Genomic DNA, 23,073 nt, shown 5'->3' on the forward strand with positions numbered 1-23,073 from the left:
TTTTATAATAAATACACTTGTTGCATGGATCTTGCTCTTTTTTTTTGTAAATCTCTTGAAGTATTGTTGCTTTTGAATCTGACGTCACATTACTGATGATTTTGACAAGGTATGCACCAAATATTCCATTAGTATTTCGTATACTGCAAACAAATCAAGTACAGTTGGCTCTCTGTTTAACGACTTTCAAGGGACCACAAAAAATCGTCCTTAAATAGAATGCTTTTAACACTATAGTGGACCATCTGGGACCATGAAAAGCCATCTTTAAATATAGAAAGTCGTTAGAGTGTCGTTAAACAGAGAGCCTACTGTATTTGGTTCAGCCGAATACTTTAATATTCTTCGACCAAAAAGTAAACATTGGACACTTGTAAAAAACCACAAGCTTTTTATACAATGAATGTGTGTAAACTGCTATCACTCAAAACTATTATCACATTTAAAATAACTTCAAAGTAAAAGAAAATACTCAGATGTAAGATTAAAATGTGATAGCTTTTTAATTTTTTGTATATTGTATATTATATATTACATTAACCTTACTATAACTAACTCATTTAAATATGAAGCGGTTAGCAGAGAAAGAAAAGTCCTCATAATATTAGACATTTTTTTATAATCATATGCAGCTTTAAAAAATGACTTATTTCATAAATGTGTGAAAAGGTGATTAGCCATTTACTATATTCATTAAATTTTTTTTTTGAGTAATCACGATTGCTAATTGTTTCTATTTGATCGTCCTTGATGTTTGGTTCCTTTTTCAACCCCCACCATCCTCTGCAGGGGCGGCTCCCCTGGTCCTGAGCAATCCTCTTTTTCTTGGTCGGTGGCGTCCATGTCCTATTCACACTCATGCTCATACACACACGCCTTTACACACATACACTACGCACAGGCCAACATACATACAAACAGGTCTACGCACACACACAAGCCTACACATACACAACTATAAACACGTAATCGCCCAAGAGGAGGGGCAGGCTTGAAGGGACAGGAGCTGTTCCTAGAAACAAGTGAGTAACCAATGAGTAGGGTCCTATCGCAACTCGTGATTGCAAAAAACATAATTTTAGTTCGAAATTTCAGAATTCAAATTAATTTTCATTTTTGATTTGTTTTATTTTTTTATTATTACAGTTGGATCTCTGTTTAACGACTTTGTAGGGACCACAAAAAATCGTCCTTAAGTAGAAAACGTCCTTAAATAGAATGCTTTTAACACTATAGTGGACCATCATGGACCGAGAAAAGCGATCTTCAAATAGAGAAAGTCGTTCAAAAGAGCGTCGTTAAACAGAGAGCCTACAGTATTTTATTATTTATCATTATTTTATTACTTTATTTATTTTAAAATACCAATTATACTTATTGTTTATAAATTAAGGATGTAAAATGGAAGTGCATATCATTTCTATTTCACAAAATATGTAACATTTTTTATTTTTAATTGGCATAAAATAAAAATACAAACATTAGCAAAAAATGGTATTTAATTTTAGCAATTAATATTGAAAACAATGAAGGGTTGATTCAGTTGTGGAAATGCTTGAGGAATATACTGTATTGCACTAGATTCTGTCAAAAAAATGCTTCTGCTTTGGTAAGAATGCATTTCAGTGTGGTGAAGGTTGTTTCTTTTCAATGTTTGATATTCTTACTATTTGATGAAAAAACATTCCTTCCACAGTTTGGAAAAACTCTGTAATCAGAAAGAAAAACTTCATTTCCTTCTTTATTCACTGCTCAGATTACACTGGGGAACAGTGATTTAGCTGACTTGGATATATGACTTGTTTTTGGCTCCGAGTCTAAAAATGATTTCGGTTTCATTCCAATCACATTAAATTTTTAAGCTATGCAGGAATTTAGGGACCAGTTTGCAAAATATAGGACATTTTTGAAAAAATATGGGACAAAAAAAAGGCTGGAAAAATGTTATCGCCCCTAAAACAGGGTTAAGGCAGAACTACATGCAATATACTGACAGTCTGGACTGCAGTTTTTTCCTTGTTGTGAACTCGTCAGTCTAGAATAGGTAATAACAGAGCTGGAGGTAGATGTCATCTCACTGAAGCTGAGAGTGCCAACAAACTGGTAGATAAAGTAAATTTATTGACCAGCAAGAGTCCAAAGACATTGTGTGGTTCTACTTGTGAATTGAAGGTAAAGCTTGGGTTAATTGTGCTGTTGGTATATTGCTGTACAAAAAAAAAAGGCTTTAAGGTAAGCAACCATCATTTGGACCCACAATGTAAAAAGAAAAAAAAAACTTTCTTGTGTTACTGATGAACACGGAATTATTATACATTCCTTATTGATCTTTTAATGTTTTGCCTTGACAATAGTGAATTAAAAATTTACACATAGCAGTGGCGCAGCCAGAAAAAAGTTCTGGGGGGGGGGGTTCAAAATCGAAAATTCTTGCATTATTTTCCATTCATTTTTTATGTAAAAAATTATTATTCAATATATTTAATCAATTAACTGAATTTGCTTAGTAATTATTCATTTGCTTAAAATAATAAATAATTAATATTGCTGTAACGATGGGTTTAAGACGAAGAAAATGGGAGGAATGAAAAATAAAAGCACAAAAAAGATTTTTTAAATTATATTTACCTTCACTTTAATCTTATGTTCATTTATCGGGGTTTTTTAGCGAGATCATTCAAGACCTCCTTTTCAGATATATCGATGTCTTTGTGGATGTACATCAGTGCTAACCCGTTTAACCTTTCTTCGGAAATAGAATTTCGCAAATATGATTTCAAAATCTTTAATGTCGAAAACGAACGTTCATTGCTGCAAGACGTTACTGGAAGAGTCGCCGTTATAGTTAACAGGAGATGTATGCCTGGGAAAAGAGTTTTGTTGCAAATTCCAAGAGCCTCGATGGCATTTAGAGGTTTTTCCTTGCAAGTTGTTAAAAATTGGCGCCACAAAACAAATTCTCCTGTAATGTTTTCTTCTAGTTCATAAAATTCAGCTAAAGTTTTCATTTCTTCTATGACTTGTTCTTCTTTTGTGTCTTCAATCCTTATTAGTAACTGAAATGGCTGCAATATTTTGGTGTGCTCTACAAATTTCTCGTCCAACGCATTCAAAAATTCGTCCAAAAATGGCATAAAAATTGTTCTTTTAAAGTAGTTTTCTACAGTGTCTGCAGGAGTATTGCTCCTCATTGTTTGTTTACTAGCAATGCGAGGTTTAGAAATATGAATATCAAAGGAATTGCATATTTCTTCAACTTTTTTGAAAATTTTCAGAAAGTTTTCACTAGAGTTGTCTCTCATTTTTTGCAATGAGTTTTGAACATTTCTCACAGCAACAAACGCATCTATTAAGTCAAAATTTATTGTTTGCAGATATTTGCTGAGAGGCAGAGTAAAAGTAAATACTGCATCTAAAACAAACTTGTCAAGAAACAGCACTTAGAAATACATGTAGAAAGCATCTGCGCTTCCGTTGACACTTTGGGATCATTCCACTCAGAAGATATCTCTTCCAGAGCATTGAGAAGTGGGGATATTAATTCAATGAAGGCTGTTACAGCGTCGTGTCGTTCAATCCACCTCGTTAGACACAATGACTTTAACTTAACTTTTGAAACAGTTTCATGATTCTCAATTTCTTTTTCTAGAACTCTTTGCCTCTTTGGAAAGCTAAAGAAAGTGTATACTTTCTGCAGAATTGCCATGCAATTTTTTATGGGCAGTATGCTGCAGCCGCGTGATATAACAAGATTGAGACAATGTGCGCTACAATGCACATATATCGCTTTAGGGAATGTTTCTCAAATTACAGCCTGGGCTCCTCTGTAAGCACCACTCATCGCACTAGCTCCATCATACCCTTGTCCGATTAGACAAGTGGTATCTACTCCACATTTTTTCAACCCTTCTAAAATTGTACCAGCAAGGGCTTTCCCTGTAGCGTCTACTACAGGAAAAAACTGCAAAAACTCTTCTCTCACAATACAATTTTCAACAAACCTAACACAGAGGGACATCTATTGTACGCCACCGATGTCTGTCGTTTCATCGGCCAGCACAGAAAAGTATGTAGCTTTATTAACCTGCAAAACAATTTTTTTCAACAGAAGATCGTTAAAAGTTGAAATTATTTCGTTCTGGATTTGCCAACTAATGTAAGTAGCATTGCTGGCTGCTGTCTGCAAGTGTTGTTTTAAGGTCTCATCTCCTGTGTCAACTCTAAATTTTAATAGAGCCCTGAAGTGTCCTTCTCCCTTTTTCATGCTTTCATCCAAGTGAAGAGGTCCAGAGTCTCTGTGCCCTCTTAATGAGAAACCTTCTCTAGCACAAAGTGCTACTGTCTTAATAATTGGTTTCAGTTTTTCTCTATTTGCATGAATTTGTGCCTGCAGACCTTTATCAATTACTACATCAATAGTAGGTTTGGCACCAGTGTAAGTAGCAATAAAATTAACTGCTCTTTCTTTACATGCTTGATGGTACTGAAGAGTTTCATGCCGTTTGAAGTCATCTCTTGCGTTTTTCCAGTTTTGGTACGCTGATGTTACTAATTTGCCAGCAGAGTGAGATTGCTGCCCTACTCCCATTGCAAATAAAGAGCAAAATTTGCAAAATGTCCCATCTTCACTAGGCGAATAAATCAACCAATTCCATTCCGAAAGCCACTTAAGTTGGAACTTTAAATTTCTTTTACTTGAGGAAGGAAAATCAAAACTTGAGCCGGGTGTCCAATCCTTTTTCAAAAGGTTAAGTTTAAGCTCGTCATTAATCTGCATGAAAAACGAAAAAAGATGAAGGAATTGTTTAAATTTAATTAAATGTAATTTTAATAGCAGTTGAATGCACGTGAACTTACATAAATAATAATCATCATCGTCTTTATTTTAAGTACAGATTTCGTGCAGTGCTGTACTTCACCAAATTTAATCAAATTTTAATATTCGAAAGTTGGTAAACAAACGAATGTTTTTTTTTTTGAACAAAAGTTATAGTACAATACAATAGTGCAAATTTTTTACCTACCTACAGCTTACAAGTATTATATCCAAAATAATATTAGCGCAATGCTCTTTTCCCCTCCAAATAAAATAAAAGCTCTGATACTAAAGACAAATGAAAAAAGAAACTTGTGGGGGGGGGGGTACAAAAATTGGTACGTATAGGGGGGGAAACGGAGGACTCATTCGGATTCAGGGGGTCATTTTTCATAAGAATCAGTCGGAATAATGTCAGAAGCATTTTGAAGGTTATTTTTTGCAGCGCAGTGTCATTAACCAAAAAATTTATCTCTCACATGTATATACATATATGGATAAATGGATAATACATTGCCTACCTCACTATCTAAGTATGTAATTTTCAAATAGTGAAGGACTGGGAATTTTTCGACCTGATACCGTGGTTCCTGAGATTACCCGGAACATATATGCACGCATGCACTCTGCTCTTTCTGTTTATTTTATTATTATATATAAAATAAAATATTATTATATATATAAAATAAAAAAATACTAGAATTAAACATATTTAATTGAGCATTCGGTAACGAAGGTACGGTTGGAAATTTAACCTTATGTTTGGTATTCGGCAAAAAAAAAAGTATTCAATTTATTTCTAGAAAAGTGTATAGAGTGAAGAAATATACATAGAGAGGCCCAGTCTATGGTAAAAAGGAGATGAAATTGAAGCCGGAATTATGGGATAATGCTGTGCAAAAATGGGCGGAGCTATAATAACAACCAAATAAAGTAGCTGGCGGATTGGTTCACCTCTTAAATTCATGTTGTAATGCAATTTCAAAAACGTGCCTCATAAACTTGCAACAATATCTAAGTTTAAATTAACAACCAATTGAAATTCAGTAATGGAATGTCTTGAATCAAAATGTAGCTCAAGATATTTAGCAAGAAGCTAAGGATCTTGGGATACAGCGGTACAACTTCCGGCTTCAATTTCTCAGTATAGTAGAGCCTCTCTATGTAATTTCTTTACTCTATGGAAAAGTACAATATAGTTTATTTTTAAAAAGATGCTCGCAATGTACAATGAGAAAAAAAAAATCTAATTACCTGCTTTCCAGCTCTAATATGTACTCCAAAATCCTGTCCTGAACAATTAGTAACTGATCCTTCAGTGAACTTGGCTGTAAATATATCAGAGTCCTGGTTCTTTTCACTCAAAGAGTGTGCAGGGAGAACACTTTCCATACAGGTTTTCTCTTTTTTCGATTTTTCAAAAAATGTTGAAATATCATGTTTTCTCTTTTTCGTGGGTTTCAATGCAGACATCGTGGAAGATTCCAGATCAAACCTGTTGTATTGCTTGTTGTACTGCACATAAACGCGTATAAAAATGCTAAGTCAAAACGTAGAGCGTGAAAATCAAGATAACAGTAGAACGATCGCGATCTTTCGATGAGAAATGGGAAAAATCATAGAAAATTCGGGGTTGTAAATGTGCCTTGCCAGAGTTCTATGCTTATCTCCTGTCCCTTGGTCCTCTCTGCACGGCTCAGTTGCGATTTGGGAATCCTGTGTTTAACCCCCAACCCCTTTTATCTTCCCATCAAATACTGACAAGTGTCCTCCCATCTCTGCCCGTTCCACGTGGAGCAAATTCCTGCAGCGTTTTCCCTCAAATTAGGAGTGTGAAACATACTATTTCAAATTTGAAATTTCCTTTTTAGGTTGTTGAGTAATAAACGGATTAAATTAAAGATTTTTTAAATGTCTTTCTTGCAAATTAAATATCTAAGACAAAAAAATTGGTGAGGAACATGAATTAAAAAAAAAAAAGGAAGAATGAAAATAAAATAATAAGATTCAAACATGATAATCCAATATCTATCAAAAAAAAAAGACTTTTTGAACCGAGTTTTCTGAGAACGCTCAAAGAAAATGTCGAAAAACAAGCAGTTTGTTCAGAACCTATAACTTGCATTTTATGTACAAACATCAATTTTGTTGAATAGATGAACTGATGCTTTAGCTTGTTTCAAACCTTCGTAACGAATAGTTGGAAAAGTATTTTTTAACGATAATATCTTTGATATAAAGAAGAAACCATTAGTTATAATCAGGACTGTCACTTCGAATTTTTCCCGGGGGAGGGGTATATTTACAATATAAATAAAAACCAAAAACAGGAAAACCTGCCCACTTTTTGTAAAAACATTAATTTCCTAAAAACAAAGGGGAAAATTGATCCCCCCCCCCCCGAACCCCAAATGACGGCCCTGGTTATGATGAAAACCCATATCAAATTTATTCTGTTAGTAATAATAATTTTAATAATAATTTTTAGATTATTATTTTTTTTTCTTTTCATTTTCTATAGAAGAAAGTGAATACTGAGAGACACTTTTGTGATTCTGAAAGCAATTTCAGTGCAGATTAGAGTTTTTTAAAAATAATTTGGCCGAAAAAGTGGTAATAAAAGCAAGGAAGTACTAATTTTTAAGGAAGCTTGGTGTCCCCTCTTGCCTCCCTTATGTACGCTAATGGTGCTACCCGACGGACCCCCCATCCTTCGCCCACCGCCCCCCCCCCCCCTGTGATAAGCTACTGGATGTCACCGAGTCACTGTACTTTAAAATATTGGGGATTTTTTTCCGAATTGATATTGTTTCATGAACTGAAAAATCCGTTTCGAGTCCTATGTTCTTGCTTCTAGAGTAAAAGCAGCAGCACTGAAAATGTCAAGTTGAAACGAAACTTCGACGCCAGGACCATTCAGTTCGACGCAGCCTATGCATTCCTTTCTCATTGTATCCCGATATCACCTGTCGAATCCTGATCCCGCACACACGCCCCTATTCACGCTTGTTAGCTCTTGAAGGTGGTAAAAAATATTCTAGATTCTAGGCTACGTTCGTCTATTCAAGGTAGAATAGGGAAGTTGCAACCTATTAAATGTTCATATTTTGGCTATTGGATATTGTTAATTGACCCTCAAAACTAAAAAATTCACCATCGCCGAATTTTAAAACACCGTGGTTGATTTTTAATGAATTTTTAAAAATCCACGCGCAAAAGTGCGCTCTTCTGAAACGTCACGAGCCTATGTCACAGGGCGCGAACGGGCCTTCCGCCGAAGATCCCTTGTTTTCGCTAGGAATATTTTGAGCGCGCTGATATTTATATTTTTTAGAAATTCAATAATCCTTTTGAACACACTATGGAGACCGGATTCGTTAAAGCACAATCTAAATAATCTTCCTCATGTAACATCAATGAGGATATTCGAATATTTCCGAGAGGATGAGAGGTTTAATGTACCAGAAACGCGAGGAGTTAAATGCGAGGAGATAGCCTTTTACGTTTCGTCTTCGAAGTCGAATGCGTGACCTTCGGCTACTGCCCTACCGGAAGGCGCATAACGTCACTTCCTATGCCATCTGACGTCACAGGCGCTTGAACTTTAAAAATTAATTTAAAAAAAAACTACTCATCGTATCGCAAAAATTTTTTCACCTATGATGTTCATACATGTTACTCTATCATATAAAAATAAAATTGAAAAATCGAAAACTTCCCTATTCAAGGCACTCGGACGAGTTCGACTATGTATTCTGAGAAGGAAAGAGTTAAACCCCTGAAAATTCGATTGGATAGTTTCACATGACGTCACAGAAAACGATCACGTGACAAAATCACGTTATCCTTTTACAAAGGCGGCACACATGGCAGGTAAAATAGTCATGTGACCTTAGTCAATTCAGTAAATTTCAGTATCATCCGTTCAGTAATTTTTTTAAAAAACCGATACCGTTTTGAAAAAAAAAAATTATGTGAAGAAAAAAAATATGTGCCGGGCGTTCTGGGGGGGGGGGAGGTTTAACCCCCCCCCCCCCCCACCGTGACTGCGCCACTGACACATAGTAATATTATTTCAGAAAGGGATCACTTAATATCAACCTGAAAAGATTTATTTCAGCTAATAGGAGAGCAGTAAGAATTTCTGTGATACATGCTCTCCCACTGTAATTAATCGCATTCTCATTTACATAAGATGCAGAGAAAACTCCTGACATGGTGGAATAAATTTAGCAATGAAATCAGCAAGCCTATTCAACTCTAAAGCAACTCAAAAATTTTAATTCAACAGAAATTGTTAAAAATTGTTCCCCAGTGTGTTTGTTGTGTGCTCAAAATGGTGGTCTTTATGGGAATGAGTAAACTATCATCATTAAGTCTCAACTGAACATTAACATGACTTTTCAGGTATGATTTTGCTTGCGTTCATATAGAGCAACCGGGCGACAGCTAATGTGTTGGTGGTTATTAACTGATTGATTACCAGACAAGCCGATGCTCCATCGCACGCTTTTGGTTAATATGCATTGGTTGAAAATGTCTCGTGGTTCTATCAAACAGCTTAAATTGCGGATGACCAGTGAAGCTATTAGAACAACTTTGGCAACTAACAGTTAACCAGTAGCACTATTAGAATGCTCATGGTAAGTCACTGGTTAACCGCAGTTGACCAGTTGCTCTAAATAAACGCAACCAATCACTGTACTGTTTGTATAATGTGTTAAGTTCTTTTCAAAGCCTTGAATGTTCGTCAGTTGCTTCTCTTCGTGATAAGGATGATCCGTTTGAAGATGGCCTCATGCTATTTTCTGCTTCATTGTCACTGTGCTTCACAACAACAAGGTCACTGACTTTAATGTTCCGTGGTAAATGAATCTGGCTTGCCGAATCATCCGGTCTGCGTGGCCAAAATAATGATTCTATGGACACCAGAGGTTGCTCAAATGTGATATAAAGTACAAAAGCAGATAGGAATGTTAAGAATGAATAGCCACAGAATCGCATCCACTGAAAAGAAATAATTTTAGTAGGATTAGTACTTTGTATTTTGTAATGATTCAAGCAATGCAAGCAAACAAGAACTGATATTTTTAAACATTAAAAATTTAAAATAAAAAAAAAATTAAGGGCCACACTTTATAGTAAGCTGAATCCTGCGGGTCAAAATACATTTCAAGCATAAAGGTATTTAACTAAATTTAAGAGTAAAATGTAAGTAATGACTCAAAATCAGCACTCGAGGCCATATGTAAAACGGTGTGACAAGACTGACGCAAGAAATTAATATTCTTCTCCACTCACTCAACATAACTTGTGTTCTCCAGTGGATCCCCGCTCATGTCGGAATCGAGGGAAATGAGTGTGCAGATGCCCTAGCAAAGGAAGCACGTGACCAAGATCAACCTCTAACAGCCACTTTCACAGACGTGAATGCTGTTGCCATGCGAAGGATCTACGATCAGCTTTTCAGCAAGGCAACAATCCCCGACCTTCACTGCCGAAGAAACCTCTCTTCTACAATAGCTAGGCTACGCACTGGACATTTCAAGGACATGAAGATATTACCAACTAATAACAGATCCTATCCCATCTGCAAGCACTGTCCCCATTTACAACTCACCCAGGATCATGTTTTTATATAATTGTCAGGCCATTATTCGCTCCCTTCTAAAACTTGGAGCACCACCAATTGAAATCCTATACAGCCATCAGGCTCCAGAATTAGCAGATCTTGTTATCAAGACTTTTGGAGCCATATAAACCTTTCGCACTCTGCACGTCATCAGACACGACAACAACAACAGAAGTAAAATAAGATATAACAAGGTTTAATTGTATAAAAATCACAGATTAATGCATACTCTAGGCAAATGGACTCAAGTAAAATTTTTTGAAGACTGAAATTTTCAGAAACTAGAAGAAAGCTCAACCCCCGCCCCCCTCCGCCTAAAAACTCTTCAAATATACACACAAAAATCATTGAAATCATGCAAAAAGTTTTTTTTTTTTTTTTTTTAAATAATGTTTCAGTTTCAGAATGTGTTGTCAGCTCAAAATTTTCGAAAACGGCAAAACAAAATTTTCGGAATTTCCTGAACTTTTGGATCACAAACACCCCTGGCATGCTCGTGTTTTGGGGCTTCAAATGACTCCTTTTTCAATGCACAATAATTGAGCCTATGGATGAAAAGACATCCAAAAATGCTAAAACAGTAATCAGCCATTTTTGTCAATTAAACGTTCATACATATTATTTTTAAATTTAAATTTGTTCTAGGAAAGATGGTAAAGGAAAGATAATTAAGAATATGACATTTTGCTTGTTGCAAAACAAAATGACAATTGACGAGAATACATTAAACTCTTTTTAGCCATGCTTATATACTGAAATCAATTACATGTAGGGAAATGCCCCCAGTAATTGGCAGGTCACCAGTGATTGGCACTTCCAACAAAAATGTCCTAAAATAAGATTCATATCCAATCTTTTAAAAGTAGAAGGCTATATACCAACTGAATGTACATTTACTTGGAAGATTATAACTTCAATTCATGTTACTAAATGGTAGCAGTGCATAGGAAAGAGAAACAATTGTGGCTTGTGTCAAATCAGCCATTTTTTGTTGCAAAAGCTTCTTTTCTGGCTAAAGGGAAGCATACACATCAATCCATTAAAATCTAACTTAAAATATATTTTAAATTTTTGTTGTCAAAAGTTTTGTTTAGTTAAATGGTGTTACTTTAAGTGGGTAGAAGTACATTTTTGTCCCTTTTTGGATTTTTGAAGTAATGATGGACGCCATTTAGTGGTGCTTCAGTTTTGCTAAATAAACTGACTAGGACTAGCGTAGCGGGGCCCTAAACCTGCTGCTGGTCCTCACATTTAGGTCATTCTTCAAACAGTGTAACTTTTCTGTCACATGCCTTTTACAGATAAAACTTTAAAGAACAATTCATTTCACAGTGCTTTTTTATTTTATCAAAAATATATCTATTTAAACCTGCCAACAAATTTTTAATAACAATTTTTATTTTAGTATATTTTTGGTTCACAACATGTGAATTCTCACCTCCGTGGTATGTCACACACCTTGTGGGACTGTTTATGTTGTTTAATAAATTCTTTAATGAAAAGTATATACTTATTTATTAATCTTTTCACAAGTGTGTCAAATACTAATTGTTTAAGTAGATTTAATGTTTTAATGTGTTTTAGTTTGTTTTAGTAAGATAAGGAGTCATGTCATACAATAAATTCTCACCTCCGTTACCGTTACCTAAACACAAAATGCCGTCCTCATTAACACGTGGCAGTAATGACATCAAATTTTATTTTCCATGATACGAGCTCCCTTGTTTACTTTCAGCCATAAAGAAGTTGTGAGAGTTTTATCGCAAAGCATAGATTTTATTTAAAAAACTAAGTGTGTTTATTGTGAACTGGAATTTCAGAGATGTAAATTAATGTAAAAAAAAAAGAAGTGAACATGTTTTCATGTGTTTATCATGTACAGGTTGTAGTAACGAAGAAAAAAAAAACATTTCCCTGGGAAATGTATCCATTAGGCCTATATTAATGGAAAATTCCTCACCTCTGTGACAGACCTTATCAATGTCATTATTTCTGAAGTGAAAATAACTGATGGAGAGGAAATACATCAATTTAAGCAATCTACCAAAATTATCAATTGCCTGTATATTCTCAAATTTACTAAATATTATTTTTTAACACACATTTGAATTAAAAGGATAACTACTAATTAAGCCGTACTTTTCATAAGGAGAGCTTAATATTAGATTCCTACTAATCATTAAAATAGCTCATTGTTTGCACAATTAACAAAATTTCTACTTTTATATTAACTTCGCCTCAATTTTTAAACATTAAAAGTTTTTCTTTTCCCTGTGAACAAGTCATTATTTTATTTTATTATTATTTTTTAATTTATGAGTAAAATAATTGAAACTGAGCTGGGTCATTGTTTATGGTTGCTTCTAGTAGGTAACACTTGAATGTAAGAATTTAAAAAAAAAGAAAACAAAAGCTTGCAATATTAAAAAATATTTGTGTTCAAAAGTTAACATTTTCTTTAGACTGACCCATTTGTATTTTTTCTTGCTTTATCTTTTCCCAGAACAACCAACTCTTCAGACTTTACATGAAAACTCCCGCTTCATATTTTATTTCTTCTGATTTTTTTAAAAAATTGTTGTTCTAAATAAATTTATTTTTTCTAACTTTGATTTTAATGTTTAGTACTGATTTGGGAACCAATCTCTTAACTTTGCATTAGTTTATTGCGGTATTTCCCTTTGTTAGATGATTTGATACCCCCATTTATTCACTCACCAATCCCTGCATTAATAAGCATTTTTATTCGGCAATATTTCCATTTAGTTTTTACTGCGGAATCGGCGGTAAATTTCGTTGATTCTGAAAATTGAAAATTAATTGCCTTTTGAGCAATGGCATCTAAAAGGACCGAAATCCTATCTTTACAACTAAAACAGATACTGGAGAACAACCTCAAAAATTTTTCTTTTTCTTTTTTTTTGAAGCAAAAAGACTTTATTTCAATAAGCAAATAATTACTTACCACTTCATAATGTGAGTACATGAGGGGTACTCGTGCCATAGATACGTGGTGAGTGATGACGATATAGTGAATTAGGTACCCAAAGTATCCTAATTTGCTGAGTGGTACGAATCCTTTCCAACTTAAAATCTTTGCAAAAGCACCTAAAGGGAGAGTAATAGGGTGAGAATATGAAAATGTGCCAATTGAATTATTTGCAAGAAATATTTGATTCTAGATAATACACTTTACAAATATTTTAATGTTTCTATTTAAATGTGCTTATCGTTAAAAAAGTAATCGCTTCTTATGCTTCTTTGCGTTGTAACTGAACTAAGGTTACATTTGTCACAAAAAGTGCTGATTTAAAGCCCAGATAAATTTCCCAAACACTTCCAATTAAAAACCAAAATATATATATACATATTTTTTCATATAGTAAACTTCGTCTTAAATTCAGTTCATGACACATTTTTCAGGTTTTACTTTAAACTATGACACTGGAACTCTTTTTATTGCTTCAAAATTAGATTGTGTACAGCATTTAAATCGTAATCTTAAAAAAAAAAAGAAAAAAGCCTCTGCATTATAAAACGTTGCTGCAATAACAAATACCAAAGCAAATAATGTGCTTGATGTTCATCTATGAGAATTGACTCTTGTGTTTCAGAAAAAATGAATTTACATCAATTATTAAGTAATGCTTGTCCCAAGCATCCTATTATGTTGGTAGCGCAGATTTTTATTTCTAGTCAAAACATTTATTTGGTGCCAAAGGATTGTGTGGGTAGAAGCCCTTTTAAGTGATGTATAAGTTTTGATTGAAATTTTCCACTTCTGATGCATAGTATTACAAATAAGATTTTTTCAATCTTTTCTTTTCTGTCTCTACCAAATGAAAGATCAGGAAAGATTGTCGGTAACGTAAAATAAATTAATTTTCCATTCTATTTTTGCACAATACAAACTGAATTTACTGCCATAAACATATTAGCGATGTTCAGCTACCATACTGCAAAAAATTCGTCATGTCTGTGACATTGAAGTCGAAACCATTTGTTACCGAACTGACGCGTGCGTTCTCGATGTTTTTACAATTTTTTTTTCATGTAATGAGTTTGTTGAATTGATTTTTGTGGTACAAAGACCAGTTGAAATGCATCGCTTTCCCTGTCAGACTATTTCATGTTTTAAAATTAGTTTAATTTCTTAAAATATGCTTCAAAAAATTATTTTTTCTCCTACAGTCGAAAAATACATCCCCCCCCCCCAAATGGTGGTTGATGCTCACCTTGATTTTGCCCATAATATTTAAAAAAAAGTCACTGATGCGTAGTGAAGACAGCCAATTAATTTTATTTTCTAAGTATCTTCAAAAATTAAAAATTTCCATGATCAAAATTGGCTCTTTTCCTGATCCCTTGTATTGGTTTTCAGGAGGATCTTGTAGTTTAAGGCGACGACGCAGTGGGACGAAAACGCCAAAAAGCGCTTATAATTTGTTTCCCCCTATGTTAAACCAAGTGAGGATTAATAAATTTGCACAGGCCTACCTTTTAGGCAATCAGAACTGGAATTTTAGAGCCCTTCGTCCACTACAATGCAGAGCCCGATCATTCTGACATTGGATATGGGGCACAATTCTATTTCAGGACCCTCCTTGTGCCCGACTAAGATGTTTGAAGACACTGGGCATGAAATTAATTTTGTGTCCCCCCCCCCCATTCCCACTTATTTTATGAAATGAAGCAAAAAATATTTGGATACTTGCACATTAACACAACTTTGCTAAATTTGGTGGCACCTCATATTAGAATATAGCATCATACATTTAAAAAGTAGAAGAGATATAGTATACGATAATTATATATGATGTGGTTAAACTTTGCCTGTTGCAGCGAACTGTAAATATCAATGTTATCTATGATATAACTTTTAATAGTAAATACAGACTGAACTTGGAGTGGTTTTAGGATTTGCAAAGAGATCAAGATTTTAAGGGGAATTTTTATCAATAAATAAAGAGATTTTTTCCTTGTCTTTGCTTTTGCAAAAATATCAATGACATCATTGTACTTTAGATTCTGAGTGAAATCATTATTTATTTTTAATTAGCATGATAAATTTAAGGGATTTTGGGCCCCCTGAAATCTAAGAGGAGGGGCCTGTGTCCCCCATGCCCCTGCGGTAATCAGGCTCTGGCTAAATGGAGCCTTTAGAAAGTTAAAGAAGCATGAGTGCGGAAATTTACAAAAATTGCTTTTAAGCAGTCTATAATTCTTTTTATTATTGAAGGTGGGTATATTGAATTTCTCTCGTGTCCAACGATAGTAATAGGACGAAAAAAAAAATGAGTAATCGAATTCTCAAAGCGAAAATCGGTTTGGATCAGCACCGAAACTTTGGGAATTCAAGGTTATTTTTTTCAAAACACTCGACAAAAAATTTCCTCTTATGTCCTCTTAGAAATTAGTATTAATTAGTCATAAATGGTCTGTAGAAAGACCCTGAAAAGAAATTAGCTGCGTAAACCTGCAAACTTAGGACCCTGAGGCCTGAGTCCAATCAAATCGAAAAAACTCCATAGTAACATGCCTGTGTAAACAAATAAACGAGAGAGGTTTTAAAGCGCTTATGGGCGTTTTCGCCCCACTGTGCGACAAAGCAAACATCATTTTATTAACCCCAGACACACAAAGGATGGGGGTTATAATAAGTTTGTCGTGTCTGACGCTAGAGTCCCACAGACAGTGTGTATCTGTCTGTGGCACTCTAGCGCCGAAACGGGTGGACCAATTTTGAAAAAAAAAAAATTTTGTTCGAAAGGAGAGTTGATCGAGAGTATTCTTAGCTAGGTTGCGTCTTCGGATGCCATTAATTGACGAAGATATTAATAAAAAACCTCTAAAAAGTTTTTCGCGATTTTTGCAGTGAAAACATATTTAAAAATTTTTAAATTTATCACCAAAATCAAGAGAATTATTTTCCGTTTCTCATAGAATGTGTTTAGAACTTCCATGTTACATAGAATTCGAATTACAGTGAAACCTGTGTATAACGATACTGTCTACAACGATAACCTGTCTATAACATTTTTTTTTTTTTTTTTGCCCCAGCAAAATGTCAGCATGAATAATCAAATCGTCTATAACGATAACCTGTCTATTACGATATTTTTTTAGGTCTCAACAGTATCGTTGTGGACAGGTTTTACTGTATATCGTTTTTTAAAGCCGATTTTAATAACGGCTAAGCCTTTGCTAAGCCTCACGCGATTGGTAACCGAATTCATTTTTGGCCGACAAGGAAAGTAAACGCAATAATTTAAAATTTTTATCTGTTGCCTGTTTCTCTTTGTTAGCAAATAAAATACTTGAAATTGATTTTTAATAGTACAGTTGGACCCCGATTTAACGAATTCATCGGGACCGAAACCTTTTACGTTAAATCAGGGTTATTCGTAATATCGAGGTGTGAGAAAAATTTAAAAAAAGAAAAAAAAACACTTAGCTTATCTAAAATTCTTAATAAGCAACTGCGCAAAAATATCCATAATTAGAAAGTGTATAGACTTTTTACTCAGCATTCTGTGACTACACTAGTTACTTTCGAGATTTTGAAGTACTATGTAATAGCTATTTGATAACTTCCTTGATTCAAAAAATCAGTAATCCAACGTTATAAAGCACAAAAATTGCAAAATATTGCAGACACGTGTTTCGGTGTTACAAGGAACACCTTTTTCAATGCAAAGAAGTGTGAGCTTCTGGATGAAAAGTCATCCGAGAAAAGCAACACGGTGGAACAGGAGATAGTATAAATATCAAAAAATAGAAATTAAACAAAACAAAAAAGATAAAATGACACCTGGAGGCAAAATTTATTATATAATACTATCAGGAAAAAAACCGTTAAGTAATAAATTTTCCGAGAAAACCCATAAACAATGCAGAAAGTCCAAAAATGAAACCACTCTGAATAAATTAGCAATAAATTTACCAGTGGGAAAAACTATGTCTGGAAGCAATGTATCAAATGGAGAAATGCAGGAAAAAACAAAGTGAAGGATAAACGTATTGGAATTAGTTAATCACAAAACGAAATAAGAAAGCAAAAAATGAAAAAAATAAAAGTACGAAATGTACGACGTTTACATAAAAATAATAGAAAAACTAAACCGATTTTAACAAAGGAGTCCACACAGAAGAAAAATAGGGAAATGCAGTAAGATCGTTAACTAAATTAGAACGGTTCCTCGGGATGTGGAAAGATTCCCAAAAATCAAGATCCAACGAATTGGGGCATTTTTGGATAATTTGATAAGAGTTAAAATCAAAAGAGTGATTCGATTCCCAACAGTGTTGGGCAATACTGGATTTATTCAGCTGTTGTTTTCTCACATTGCTTTGATGTTCTTTTAACCGAAATTTCAAAGAACGGCGGGTCTGTCCGATGTATCCGAGTCCGCAATTGCAAACAATTTTATAGATCCCAATCCAACATTTCCTAACTCAAATTAACAAAAAAAAAAAAAAAAAAAAAATTCGGCTGTTAAAACAATTTTTTAAATCGGGATTTAATATTCGGCAAATAGGGGGTTTTGTCTTCATTTTGGTTGGGGGAAAAAGAAAAATTCGCTACATCGTGAAATTCGTTAAATAGAGGTTCGTTTAAACAGGTTCCGACTGTATAAGGCTTTCAAAAAGATTTTTAATTTTCCCTCTTGATTCTACAGTTGCAACTCAGTCGTTTTTTTTTTTTTTTAATTTTTAATTTTAGTTACTTGTAAACATGTTCTGTTGCCCATTGTTGCTTGTCAGAGTTATCATCCAACATCAGCAGTTCCATTTATATTTAAGATTTCACAAACAGTAGAAATTACTTAAGTGCTCACGGCATAATTGCACTAAATATTAAGTCCTACCACTACCCACACATCCACACCTTCGGGATAACATGGCAACTGTAGAACTTCGCGCCATATTTAGTACTTTATGTGCCTTTGATGACCAGCCATAGTGGCTATAATTTGGCACTAGTAAGATGAACACCAATGAACCTCAGAGCCAGACTAGCGTAAATCCAAAAATTGCGGTTTTCCTTTTATTACTGCATTATATGTAGAATCCTATTCTGCATCAAGCCATGCGCTTCTAAAAAAAATCCTTTGTAATTTTTCCCCAGTGTTTTCCAAAGAGCGCGCGTCCCATCCTTTGCATGCTCCAGAAAAACATTTTCCCTCTCTCCTGTAAAGTAGCGATTATGTGGCTTATTACGCTCTTCTAGCTCTGAATTATAGAATAAGGGCGAAAAAAACTGGTTTGAGAAAGAATTAAAGTCTTTATCTGTAACGGACAATATCTGGTTCTTGGATTTGGAATACACTCATAAGTACTCATTTCCATTCCTTTTCAAGTACATTTAGTGCGTTTAGAATTATAATGCACTCTCTAGTTAAAATCATCTTTCCGTTTCTGGACAAAGTGAACAACGAGAAATAAATTGCGCGTAGAATACAAGATTCAAATGACAAATATAACAAGAAATGTAAAGTTTCCTCGTCAATACGAGCAATTTCACTTCTTGCTGCTTGTTCTCTCTCTTAAGAAGAAGAAATGAACTAACTCCCCTATAATCAGGTTTCATCTTATAACTGCCAGACTTATACGAGAGACGATATTACTCTGTGTAGAAAGCGAGTTAAGAAGTAAACAAGTCCATTCATTCTCGCAAAAATCGTTCATTAACAAAATTCTGCCCATATTCAGTTGAAATGGTTAAATTTCAACAGTATGCCAATTACTTATACTCCCTTTGAAACACATTAGTTGCTACATACTTTTGTATTAATAAATATCAATTTTGATGATTTTAAAATTTCGTTTGATCATTTTTTATCGATCTAAGGTGCTATGCTATCAATTAATAACATTTACTTGTCAAGCAAATCCTCCTTAATTCAGTACCAAATTAGTTTCAAAAATCCAGTGTTTGCACACTCCTATGCCACGTCCCATTTTATACCACCAGTACACCAGAAAGATCATTTTGCTTTCAAATGAATTCACAATTTGTGAGCTAATAATTCGCAAGCATTTCCTCCTTAAATCAATGCTAAATTAGTTTTAAAAATCCAGAATTCGCGTTCTCTTAGCCACGCCCCGTTTTGTAAGTATTCGAACCACCAGAATACCAGAAAGATTATTTTGCGTTCTAATGAATTAATTCACAAATCATTACCTAGAAGTTATTAAGCATTTTCTTCTTAAATCAGCACCAAATTAGTTTCAAAAATCCAGAGTCCACACACTCTTAAGCCACGCCCCATTTTGTAAAAACTCTACCCAAACCACCAGTGTAGAAGAAAGATCTATATTGATTTCTTTTGAATTCACAATTCATTTGCTAGAAGTTATCAAGCATTCCCTCTTTGATTCAGTTCCAAATTAGTTTCAAAGATCCATTATTGAACCTAACCCATCCCTTTTATTAGGACTTTATCACCAGTGTGCCAGAAAGATCAGTTTGCTTTGTAATAAGTTCATGCTACATTAGTTAGAAGATAATTTTATGCAATCGCTGGTGGAAAAGTCCTTACAAAATGAGGCGTGGCTCAAGAGTGTGCAAACCCTAAGTCTTTTAAAACAAATTTATTACTGATCTGTAAGTTACCCCCATTAAGCTGGCCCACGACGGTAATTTAGAGCTTATTACCTAAGCCTTTACCTTTATTTTACGAGTTGAACTGCACCATTGCTTGCTGATTCGCAGGTGTGCTTAATTTACTTTATCTAACAGTTTGTTGGCAATCTCAGCTTCAATGAGCTAGCATCGGCCTATTGCTCGGTTATTGACAGTACCTGACTGATGAGACCATAACAAAATTGAAACTGCAGTCTCTGGATGTCATAACCGGACTGGTACTGATTTAAGACGATAATGTTTGGTAAGTAAACTTTTGGTGTTTGATAGCATAGCAATCTGAAATTTCTTAAAAATGTTTGAATAAAATCTTAAAAGCATCAGTTTTAATATTTAAGGCGAAAGTGTTCTAATGTAGCAACTGATCATTTCGATTACGAGTCACAACTGACTGCAACTGTATTTATGTCGAGGACTGCATACTAAGTGCCTTGCCTCCATTATTTTTTATACCGATAGATGGCAGCACCATCACCGGATCGAACAGTTAATGAGAATTTAGAACTAGACCAGGAGCTAATAACTACCTGGTGCTAGCACCCCCAGAGGTATCGTTTCACTTGGAGGACATTGAGACCACGAGCATATTTAACGTCGCCCAGTCCCCTTTAATGACGACGGTGGGTCTTCGACCATCGGTTTTCGAACTCAGGACCCTCTGGCCCCGAATCCGACACTCTACCGATCGGTCTACCACGGCCCCAACTGATCATTTGAGACACAATTTTCCACCTTTATAGCGACTTATGTTCTCAGAATGCAGGCAATAGACCCTACAAGAACTGCTCTCACGTGGACCCCTGATGGCAAGAAGAAGCGCGGGCGTCCAAAACTAACATGGCGTCAGATGGCCATACAAGAAAGAAATGCCTTTGGTTGGTCAAGCTGGGGGCGTGCCAGTAAGGCGGCATTAAACCAGTCGGGATGGAATGCCACGCTAGCGGCCTCATGCGCCACTAGGCGTTAAGAGCATCAAGTCAATAGCGACTTATAGGCTCAGTCAATACGACTGTGTTCGGTTTGATCGAATTATATATACCAGTAGCGTAGCGAGAAATTTCTTTCTGGGTGGGGTGAAGCAAGTTTCTAGCTGCGCTATTGACATGTTTAAAAACATATTTTTATCTTTAAAAATGCTATCTTCTCAAAAATATTTTTAACAAGGATTTTCATTACATATTACTTTTATGAATTTCACTCACCTCCATACCCATGTGTACAGGCAAGAATGATCCATGCCAGTCCGAGTGTGAAGGCTGTGCGATGTGTTGCTGCGTAAATGGCGGCTGCCACTGGGTCAGGCTGAAGGCCCTCATGCCAAACATAACACACTAACTGTACTCCTACAGTCAACAACAAGGAAACGATCCATCCAAAGACTACATGTTTCTGATAAAAGGAAAAAACATCATTCAAATTTAACAAGAAATGGGATTTATTACGAGTTTTTAATCTCATGTAATTTTGAGATGGCACGCTCGAAAAGCAACTTTTAGGATTCTGAATGACAGTGGAACTTGCTTCTGATAACGAGCCCTGATTGAACAAGAACCCGGTTTTAGCGAAGAAATCGGAAAGCCTTGATTGGTACCCCTATAGCTCTACATCATGTAAGAAGTAGCGACACGTCCGCCATCTTGGGGCTAAAATCCGCTTTCTTCGTAACAACGTGTTTTGCTTCCTGATTGTGGATTAATATGGAGTTAATAAGAAAGTAGAAGCAAAATACGCTACTTCACCTTAGAAAACATAGGAAAAAAGTCGTTTAAACCCCAAGATGGCGGACGTATCGCCACTTATTCTACAATTCAGGGCTTTAGGTACCCTGGTAGCAGAAACAACGCGATGTGCGACGTAGATTCTTGAGAAAGTCTGCAAAGTATTGGGAGGAAAAAAAACCTACAATTTTTGAAGAAAAGCATTTAAAATTTCGGCTAAAAAAGATTTTCCCCGTATTTTCTGGGACATAATCCAAATACACAGGTACAGTACAGGACCCCAAATCCGAAATGCTTGGGACTGGCAACCTTTCCTAATTTCGAGTTCTGACTCAAAAAATAGTGAAAACTCTCCTGTCGTGCGGTATTTGTCACGTTTTCCTTGGTTTTGCTAATGTTCCAGCAAAATTTCTTTTATTTTTTGATCAATCTGAACGAAAGTAAATTCTGCTAAATCAAAAGTCTGAAATAATTTGCAACTGCGTATTGTCCGCGTATGTTCCTTTTTCTTATTATGCGACGTGCCCATCTAAACAATAAATAAATCATATTTTTACTAAAAATGATTTTGCACTCTTGTTTAATAGGCTTTGTATTGCATACTTATGAGAAGAGAAAAATGTGTTATCGTTAACAGAAAGTGTATGTTAAAAGATTCCGGTACAATGATAGTAAAACGCATATTTACTTATAACACGTGGCATCGAAAAAAATGTTTTTAAAAAAAAGCTTAACAGAGAAAACTGTTCTTTGAACAAGTAATTCCCGATTTTAAACTATTAAAAAAATAAAAACAAACAAATAAATTTTTAAAAAAATTAAATATATTTAAGATAAAAAGTTCGTGATTCCGAAATTGGGGTCCCATACTGTAGAATGTTTTTGCATTAGCACCTTATTTTTAAGCATTTCTCGGTGCCGATGCAGGTTTTACAATTAATTTAATGTTTTTTTTTTTTTTTTTTTTTTAAATCTTTCAAACTACATTTTTTTAATTTTGAATCTGCAGCGCAGACTAGTGAAAACAAAATTTGCTACCGTGGTTGGTGAAATTCCCTTAGAACAAGTGATGTCTTCCTTTTTTTTTATGTCTTCTTTTTTTTTTTTTAACTTATAGAGTAGAGAAGCATTTGAAAATTACATCTTTGTTGACGCCAATGCAAATTGTTGAATGCCACTTCCGACTACATTAACTTGAGTTTGAGTTACCATGGAGCAATATACTCGGAACTTCCGAAAATATTCTCCCTCTCTCTTGAAA

At 34.8% G+C, this 23,073-nt stretch overlaps 1 protein-coding gene across 1 annotated transcript in view; it reads right to left on the reverse strand.

Annotated features, from left to right (window-relative positions):
• Positions 1-8,879: 8,879 nt before the first annotated feature.
• The window catches only part of LOC129229956 (O-acyltransferase like protein-like), a 39,181-nt gene continuing 24,987 nt past the window's right edge, over positions 8,880-23,073 (reverse strand). The window contains exons 9-11 of the mRNA XM_054864338.1: positions 21,297-21,483; positions 13,414-13,556; positions 8,880-9,823 (exon numbers count right to left, since the gene is read on the reverse strand). Of these exons, the coding sequence (XP_054720313.1) occupies positions 9,548-9,823; positions 13,414-13,556; positions 21,297-21,483 (606 nt within the window). The 3' untranslated portion in view covers positions 8,880-9,547. The remainder of the gene's footprint in view (positions 9,824-13,413; positions 13,557-21,296; positions 21,484-23,073) is intronic.

Source organism: Uloborus diversus, chromosome 9 (genome assembly GCF_026930045.1).
Source record: "Uloborus diversus isolate 005 chromosome 9, Udiv.v.3.1, whole genome shotgun sequence".
Lineage (NCBI taxonomy): Eukaryota > Metazoa > Arthropoda > Arachnida > Araneae > Uloboridae > Uloborus > Uloborus diversus.